The sequence below is a fragment of the Podarcis cretensis genome (genome assembly GCF_951804945.1).
Source record: "Podarcis cretensis genome assembly, chromosome: 18".
Lineage (NCBI taxonomy): Eukaryota > Metazoa > Chordata > Lepidosauria > Squamata > Lacertidae > Podarcis > Podarcis cretensis.
The window spans coordinates 2,154,939-2,164,449 of NC_137188.1; the positions used below are offsets into that span (position 1 = coordinate 2,154,939).

The 9,511-nt window shown below is 48.0% G+C and overlaps 1 protein-coding gene across 1 annotated transcript in view; it reads left to right on the plus strand.

Annotated features, from left to right (window-relative positions):
• The window catches only part of UPF1 (UPF1 RNA helicase and ATPase), a 33,340-nt gene extending 26,575 nt beyond the window's left edge, over positions 1-6,765 (plus strand). The window contains exons 20-24 of the mRNA XM_079960466.1: positions 376-457; positions 668-829; positions 2,297-2,514; positions 2,860-2,979; positions 4,235-6,765. Coding sequence (XP_079816592.1) covers positions 376-457; positions 668-829; positions 2,297-2,514; positions 2,860-2,976 — 579 coding nt within the window. The 3' untranslated portion in view covers positions 2,977-2,979; positions 4,235-6,765. The remainder of the gene's footprint in view (positions 1-375; positions 458-667; positions 830-2,296; positions 2,515-2,859; positions 2,980-4,234) is intronic.
• Positions 6,766-9,511: the final 2,746 nt, after the last annotated feature.

The window sequence follows — 9,511 nt, forward strand, 5'->3', positions numbered from 1 at the left end:
AAACAGCTGAAAAGTCAATCCACAACACACAGCAGGCAGAGTTAAAGAACACAAATAGCTTCACGCAATCATTGAGCCATCTGCCTGAAAAGACGCCAGAGGAGAACCTGATCCACCCTCTTTGAGAGGAAACTCTGCAGTTGTGGCGCCGCCACCAATAAGGACCTCCCCTTCTTCTGTTCCCACCAGGCATGCCTCTCTTGGTGGTAGAATGTGGATCAGGGCCTCGGAAGGCCTCTGTGATTGGCAGGCAGGGAAAAGCCACCCTCTTTGCTAAAGGAAAGTTCCAGAAAGTTCTTCCTCATGTGAGCCATCAGAAACAGTTTGTGTAAACATATTTTAAAGTGGTCTTTAATTTCTGCCCCCTTTTCTTAGGGAGCCCGGTTCATGACAACTGCCATGTACGATGCCCGTGAAGCTATCATCCCTGGATCGGTGTATGATCGCAGCAGCCAAGGTGAGAGAACTTGGCCAGGGGGATCTCTCCTCAGTCCAAAAGAGAGGCAGTTTTTTTACTCCAGAGCTGTTCTGATACCTCCATGGACCATGTATCTGTGGTGGGTTGAAAGGCCTGGTGAAGAGAGCCTTGTGCCTGCGGCGTTGCTGTTCCCTCTCCTTGCTGTCTTGGGACTTGTTCCCTCTGAGCTCTTCCCCCCTCTTCCCTCAGGCCGGCCCTCCAACATGTACTTCCAAACACACGACCAGATTGGGATGATCAGTGCCGGGCCCAGCCATGTCACCGCCATGAACATTCCCATCCCCTTCAACCTGGTGATGCCTCCCATGCCTCCGCCTGGCTATTTTGGACAGGCCAATGGGCCTGCTGCCGGTAAGAGATTGTTCCGCACAGACAGGTGCTTCCATGGCTTGTAGGACTTCAGAAGTGCTCAGTGGCAAGGAAGGGGGTGGGGAGGGATTTTGGGGTAAGGCTGCAGCTTCTTCCATCCTCCCAGCAGTGCATGTTTGAAAAACTCATCAGGCAGGTCTCTTGATAATAACAATAATTTTATTTTTTGTACCCCTCCCATCTGGCTGAGTTGCCCCATCCACTCTGGGCAGCTTCCAACATATATAAAAACATAATAAAACATTACACATTAAAAAAACTTCCCTATACAGGGCTGCCTCCAGACATCTGGTAAAAGTCAGATAGTTATTTATCTCCTTGATGTCTGACAGGAGGGCATTCCACAGGACAGGCGCCACTACCGAGAAGGCCCTCTGCCTAGTTTCCTGTAGCTTCGCTTCTCGCAGTGAGGGAACCACCAGAAGGCCCCTGGTGGTGGACCTCGGTGTCCGGACTGGACGATGGGGGTGGAGATACTCCTCCATGTACACACCAGTGGCAGAAGCAATCCATATTGTGAGCTGATGGAAGGGCATCCTCCCTCAGTTGAGTTTACATTGAGATTTATTGCTGCTGCTTGAGGACAACCAGGAGAATAATTGCAGGCTTCTTTAGTCATCGTTTGGTGCTTACAAGGCCAGATACTTTAGAGCAGGTTGGTCAAAAGTCCGTTTCAGGGGCCTAATCCTGCCCACCGGTCAGTTTAATCTGGCCCCTGTTTATTTCCTGGGGTAAAATCCTAAAAAAAAACCTCAACAACTTCAATCCTAAAAGAAGCTCAACAACTTTGGTCGGCCCCCACGGCCCTTCACTTCATCAAATCTGGCCCAAAGAAGTTTGGATATCACTTCTTTAGAGAGTTGATGTACCCAGTTGTCTGTCAACTGATTGGGTAGTGAAAGCTGAGTTTTTGGATTTTGCTGCCTCCAGCTGCAGAGGCAGAGGAATGCCATCATGGCTACTAGCTATCAATAGTCATCTCCTCCTCCATAAATTATTCCAGCCCCCTTTTAAAGCCATCCCATTTGGTGGCCATTACTAATTCCTGTGGGAGAGAGTTCCATAACTTAACTATGCACTGCATGGAGAAGCTCTTTCTTTTATCAGTCTTGCTTAAATATAGTGAATTAATCCCAGTCAATTCGTTGTGATTCCTTATCAATAACTACATAGATTTTTACTTATTTTATTATTCATTCATTCAATTTATATGCCACCCTTTATCAGAAGATCCCAGGGCAGTGTACAAAATTATAAGCACATTACAGGCATACTGACAGACAGCCTGTATGGGGATTAATTTAATACAGTGAAACGGTTTATATATTTATCAGATACAGAGGACGCTTTTTGCCTGCTTTCCAGCCTGGCTGCTCTCCCAAGGGCACCACAGGGTTGTGCTGACGGCATGAGTGCCTTCTCTGCATTGAGATTTGTTTTCTCTTGTAGGACGTGGGAACCCAAAAGGCAAGAGCAGCCGTGGTGGGCGCCAGAAAAGCCGCTTTGGGATCCCAGGGGCCGGTCAGTCAAACCTCCCCAACAGCCAGGCCAGCCAGGACGTGGTCTCCCAGCCGTTCTCTCAGGGCCCTTTGACTCAGGGCTACATCTCCATGAGCCAGCCGTCTCAGATGAGCCAACCAGGCTTGTCCCAGCCAGAGCTGTCGCAGGTAAAGGAACTTATTTAAGGTGCTGGTGTATTGTGTCTGCTCCAGAGTACAGATATTTACACATCAAGACTTCTGGAGCCAGGTGAATTGAGGCCAGAAATAAATGGCCCCTTCCTTGAACTGGAGGTCAGGAGCCCTTGCCACTCTCTGCCTCACAGGTAAGTATGAGATATGCATCCACTTGGCACTAGAATTGTATTTCTGTTTCAACTGCCTGTTTAAACTCTGAATCGTTCTGCTATTCAGTGTATTCTCTTTGGTCTTCCCTCTCTCTCCCCACTCCCACTTCAGTCTCTCAACTGAAAAATAATCTCTCCTCTCCTTCCTCCCACTTTTTCTCTTCAGGATAGTTACCTTGGTGACGAGTTCAAATCTCAGATCGACGTGGCCCTGTCGCAGGACTCTACTTACCAGGGGGAGCGCGCATATCAACACGGAGTGACGGGACTGTCACAATATTAGAGTGTAAGGTGCTTTTCCGATAATAAGAGTTGGGGAGAGAACAGGGGTGGCGGTCTCATCAGCACCCCTCATCTCTGTGCACACGCCACTGAACGCCCGGCTCAGTCTTTTGTTGAGTGGGATCTGAATGCTGTGCTCTCCAAATTATGAGCATTGGAACTGGGTTTTTCCTTTCACGTGTGCCCCGTTTGCCAGCGGAATGGTCTACCTTGTTCTCTTTGTTCCTGCTGGCTTTGACTGGGAGGTTTTGGCCTATCCAGATGTTGCTCTCTGGGGGGAGGGAGATGAGCTGCCTTAGGTGATGACACTTGGTCTTGATGCTTTGTTAAGATGCTGGGAAACAGTGAAATCTACTCAATTAAGGACTGGTCAGAATTCAGGGGTCTTTTGTGAAACTCCTCACTCAAGGCAGGATAGGCTTGTGGAATTTGGTTGCCACAGGGTGTAGAGGTGGGCACACTTGGCACCTGGAGGTCATTCCTGCCCATGGAGGCGGAGTGGCTCTTGGCCCTGATACCTGAGGCAGCAGTCCCAGATCTGGAGAACCTGCTGGAGGCAGGCATCTTCCTCCCACCTGGCTTGTGAGCTTTATCTAGAGGCATCCTAGATAAAGCACAATTCAAAGTGTTGGTGCTGACCTTTAAAGCCCTAAACAGCCTTGGCTCTGTATACCTGAAGGAGCGTCTCCACCCCCATCGTTCATCCCAGACACTGAGGTCCAGCTCAGAGGGCCTTCTGGTGGTTCCCTCACTGCAAGAAGTGAGGTTACAGGGAACCAGGCAGAGGGCCTTCTGGGTAGTGGCGCCCGCCCTTTGGAATACCCTCCCATCAGATGTCAAGGAAATAAACAACTATCTGAATTTTAGAAGACATCTGAAGGCAGCTCTGTTTAGGGAAGTTTTTAAAGTTAGATGTTATGTTTTTATATGTGTTGGAAGCCACTCAGAGTGGCTGGGGCAACCCAGCCAGATGGGTGGGGTATAAAGAATAAAATTATTAATAATTATTATCTATCAGGCACCAGCAGGGAGGTGGAGAAACTCTTGCCTTAAACAAGTCTTGTATTGTGTGGTGGAGAAAAAATGGTACCTGCTGGGCCTAATAGTAGAGGCTGTTTGTAGCCACGGAATCTGCATCCTCCAGACTCCTTTGGGTTCTGCCCACTGAGCCATTTATGTGCTCAGAGAAGCCTTTCTCACAACCCGCAGCCACGGCTTGTGACAGTAATGGCATTTCCCCTTTTCTTTCCCTGACTTAGGTTGAAGGAGAAGAGCTAAGCTGATGTGGAGCTTAGTTCAACAGCATTTTATTCTGGGTAATAAAAATAAAATAAAATGGATACCTGTTTTCCACTGCTAAAACTGAAGCAACTCTGTGAGAGCAACAGGAGAGAGAGAGGAAGAGGGAGAGGAAGAGAGAAACCAACGGAGAGGAGAGCGAAGAGCACGCGATCGAGAGGAAGAGAGAGAGCCCACTGCTAGCTCACTGAGACAAGGAGATTGACCAGACGGAGGTGGGAAGAGAGAGAGCAACGGAGGACCGACTGGCGCCTCGCTGGGAGGGGGAGTCAACTCGCCCCAGAAGAGCAGAGTGGTCAGCAGAGTTCCCTGTCCTCCCCCCGTCAACACACACTGAGAGAGAGAGAGAGAGAGAGATTCAGAGAGAGAGAGAAGAGCCTTGGAAGCAAGCTTCTGTTCTTGTGAGCAGGGCGGGGAGAGGAAAACCCCCATCTCAGAGTTGTTTGCGTACCCATCTCTCTTTTCCCCCTTTTAACCAGAAGCGGCATCTGTTGGCATCTTCTTAAAGGAGCAAGTGTACCATCATCACCATCACCATCCTCGTCCACCCAAGGGGACCCCAATCTTCCCGAGCTCGTGGGAAAGCCAGCCGGCTGGTACCCTACTCTGAGATGTGTGGTTTTGCTGTCCAGGATCCAGCTTCGAACCTCACATGTGTGTGGTGTCACCCACGTCCTGAATGGACTTAAATAAGATGGGGTGTTTCTTTTTTCCCTTTTTTTCCCTTAAAAAGAAAAGGAGATTCTTGCAAAAGAAGCACTGGATATTTTTTTAGAAGTTTGTCTCTGAAATCTTAGTAGTGGACCTGGGCGGGGGGGAAATCCTTGTTCTGAGAAGCTTAAAAAAAAGATATATATATAAAGTTTAACACTTAAAAATTAGAACACCACTCTTTTTAAGATCTTTTTTCAGTGTGATTTCAGTCAATCAGCCTCTTCTTCAGATGGTAGGGTAGCAGTGAGCAAGGAAAGCCAGCACATCCCTGCAGCCAGGCAGAAGATGGTTCAAGGGTGTGTTTTTTTGTCTTGCTTTCAATTGGCTTCTGCCTGGGCTCTGCTCTGTGTGATGACAACAAGTGGTTGTTGTTGTTTTTCTTTTCTGTAAGACTTTCCATGCGCTTCACGAGAACAGGGAGTGGGTGCCTGTGCCCTTTTGCCCACCCCCGCCCACCCCCAAGAGGGGGGAAACAAAAAAGGACACTGCTTTTTCTCGCCTCCCACCCAAAAACAGTAGTGGAAACTGGGGATTATATTGGTTTTGAAGTAAAGACTCTTTACAAAGATACTTTCGAGGCAGGTTGGGTGGGGCGGGCAGGCTGAGAGCGGGAGGCGGCTGCGGAGAAGAGGGTCTCATTCTTGGAGCATATATCGGGGTGGGGGGGGTTGTCGTTGGGGGTTTTGTGCAGCGGTGCGGCGGTGGAGTGAGTTCAACGCCAGGCATTTAAACCAATCTTGATGCGACGTCTGGTGGGGGGGTTTCACAAGCCTTCGCTGGTGGAGTCCTTCAAACTACAACTGCTATGATACTGACTGGGAAAGGGCACCCCCTTGGGGGGAGGGAAAACGCCGCCTTGCTGCACTTGTAGCAAAAAGCATTCTTTTATCTGCATCAAAAGCTTTCTAGGAAAAAAGCTGAAGTAGGATTTCCTGTTTAACCTCCTGCCCCCACCAGCCCGGCGATCCATAAATGTTGCAATGCCCTTTACCTCTCTGAAACAGTTTGATCTGCCTTCTAGATGTGATTCCCCCCCCCCTTCTTTTAAACCGCTTGTGAATTAATTTTCCCCAGTCAAAGGGCTCTTAGCATCTGTTTAGCTTTTGTGTGTACTGAGGAACTCGAGGTTAACTTAACATGAATGTACTTAAGAGAACTCCCTGCGCTTTTTTTTTCTTTTTTCTTTAAAAAAAATAATAGAGATTTTGGAAATCTGCCTTTCTCGTTCCTCTTCTTCTCCCCCCACCCCACCAAAGAAAAAGAGCAGCCCTGCCCCACCCTTCTGCAAGAAGTGTGCTTGGCCTCCTTGGTATCCATTAGACCTGACAACCTGTAGGGAGGTGGGGGGCAAGCAGGGAGGCTGGGAGGGCCCGGTACTCCAGTTCCCACCCCACCGGGTAGGCTATGTTGGCTATGTAGGTTTTCAAAGCTAGACTTTTAAGCGCTTTTGTCTCTTTTTTGTGCAAGGCGATCTGCTGAGTAAAGATATTCCTTCCCCCCACCCCCAAATCCTTCTGTGGCTGCCCAGTTCCTCCCTCCCTTCCTCACATTTTGCTAGTTAGCACCTGCTTGCTTCTGCTTTGTGCTGGGTTACTTTCCCCCTCCCCTTTGTTGCAGTTAAAATGAAATCCTTTTGAGTTTTTATATAAATCCATTTAAAGAAAAAAGAAAAAAACATCAGTGCTAGCACCGTGTTTATTTTTTTTTATTTTTTTCCATCTCAAGTTTGCTTTAAAATCTGTTTGTCATCAAATTAATAAAGAGCCTCTTGCATTCAGCCTCTGGGGACTTCCTTACGTTTTGGAATATGATGTACAGTTTTTTTCCATATGCACTTTTTAGTTTTAGAAGCCTGAACGTTTTCTGATCCAGGTTCTGATTGGGGGTTTTCCAGGGCAGTGCTGTCTAATCTGTGGCCATTCAGCTCAACTCCCATAGGATCCTGGATGTTGGAGTCCGGCCACAGTTCAGCCACCCTTCCTTACAGACATAACTTTGTAATCTTCTTCCAAATGAACACTCAAGAGACAAATAATGCACATGTGACAGAATTGCACTTGTGTTTATTGCCCAACCTGGATTTTCACTCTATGATCCCTATGATCCCTTGGTGTGCTGGGGGTGGGTGACACAGGGGTGCTGTTCTACATGTACATATTTGCAGAGTTAATATTCTGGCTTTGGGTAAATTGGAGTCCAGGAACGATTACGCTTCCTTGGGTGCAACAGTGAAGGGTCACATACAGTGGTACCTTGGGTTACATACGCTTTCAGGTTACAGACTCCGCTAACCCAGAAATAGTACCTCGGGTTAAGAACTTTGCTTCAGGATGAGAACAGAAATCGTGCGATAGTGGCACAGCAGCAGCAGGAGGCCCCATTAACTAAAGTGGTGCTTCAGGTTAAGAACAGTTTAAGGTTAAGAACGGAGCTCCGGAACGAATTAAGTACATAACCAGAGGTACCACTGTACTTAGATACTTCCCTGCACGCCAGGGGAAAAAGGTGGTAGAATCTTCTGCATCATTGATGGTACAGTCCCCCTCTGGCATGTTGTAGGCCTTTTTTACCTTCCTAGGGAACTTTCCCCTTTGTTTTAATGACAGCTAAGATTCTATAGAAGTGGACATTGGCACGTAAGATCCCTCCTGCATGCCACAAAAGGCCTATCTCAGCTGGTGGCAGATCAGATGTCCTTGGCAAAACTTGGTATAAGTTTGCTCACGGCTGAGCATCTATAGAGTGTGTTGACAACTTGTTCATAAAGTTGTCTTGCTTTTAGAAAAGGGAAAAGCTTTTGAACTTTCCATTGATGCAAAACAGATGAAGCTGGTAGCAGCCACCACCCTGGAGGTAGAATTAACCTGTGTCTCCGTGGATAGCTGAGCGTCCAAAATGACTCCCAGGCTGCACACCTGGTTCTTCCGGGGCACAGTGACCCCACGAAGGACCCATACCCACCTTCCCCTGTCCACCAGAATCAGTACTTATGTCTTGTCAGAATTCAACCTCAAGCTGTTGACCGCCATCCATTGTCCAGTCTACCTCGGTACAGTCTACACAGACTGGCAATCTCATCAGGGATTTCTGGACAGGAAGCCTACCTGATGCTGCTGCAAAGCAGGTACTCCACCCGTGAACGTACATGGCACCTTCAGCTCCTGCAGAGGAAGGCTGCAGGGTGTATGTGTATGATAAAACGGTGAGTCTTAAAAGAGGCCCCGTGGAACATGTGTACTCTGTATCCACGGGGCCTCTTTTAAAGGACTCGCCTTGTATAAAAAAATACAGATTATTGTATTCAAAATAGGATGCCCTCCAATCCCTTAAAACCCCAAGAGGTGATGGTTCCCATGCAAACTAGGCGAGCCTAATTAAGCAGTGTTGTGTAGTGGTTAGAGCGTTTGCATCGGACATAGGAGAGCAGGGTTTGAATCCTCTCTGCCATAAAATCTCATTGGGTGACCTTGGGAGCCAGTCGCCCTCTCTCAGCCTAAGTTACCTCCAAGGATGTGGGGATTAAATGAAGCAGGCAGAACCACATGTGCCACCCTGAGCTCCTTTGAGGAAAAGGCAGTGGATAAATGTAACAAATGATTAATAAATTAATTGCATAGAATTGTAGAGTTGGAAAGCACCCCAAGGCAGTGTTTGAAATTAGCCCAGTGCACATTTTGCACTTGGCTATTGGCCACTGCGACCCAAGTGAAGGTGCCAGGATGGCGCCTGACGTCTCCACCACCTGGAGGTGCCTGCCTGGGGATCCTTAGATCTGGACTGTTTTCACACACTGATACCCCATCCTGTAGAATCTATTTTATCTGCACAGTCAGAATGAATTTCAAGAACCAAAACGCTTTTTCTGTGCAGCCTGAGCAGGAGCAGGGAACAACGATAGTTAATTGTCACTTGTCTTCTCTTACCTCACCTCACTGCCCTGCTCACAGTTGTGAGGAATATTCCTGCGTCACCACTAAGAAAAAAGGGTCGGAATAGGCCAGTGTATATGTAGACTGTCCCTGGATGAAGTGACTTTTCTTTCAGTTCTCAAAACTCTTAACCTAGCTCAAGGTAGTCATCTGAACTAGCCATCCTTTGAAAAATCAGGCTTTAGAGCTGTCTTGCCCCAAAACAGCAACTGGGTGTTCCATTTTGGTGACTAACCTTGATTTAAGGAACCATTTGAAGAAGTGTTTGGATTTGATATCCCGCTTTATCACTACCCGAAGGCGGCTCACATTCTCCTTTCCCTTCCTCCCCACAACAAACACTCTGTGAGGTGAGTGGGGCTGAGAGACTTCAGAGAAGTGTGACTGGCCCAAGGTCACCCAGCAGCTGCATGCGGAGGAGCGGGGAAGCGAACCCGGTTCCCCAGATTATGAGTCCACCACTCTTAACCACTACACCACACTGGCTCGGTGGCATTTGGCACCTGGCATTTGGCATCTGGTTTATATATCTGAGTTTCTAACACTGCCCAAGCGTCAACCAATCCAACTCTGCAATGTGATACGTTACCAAAA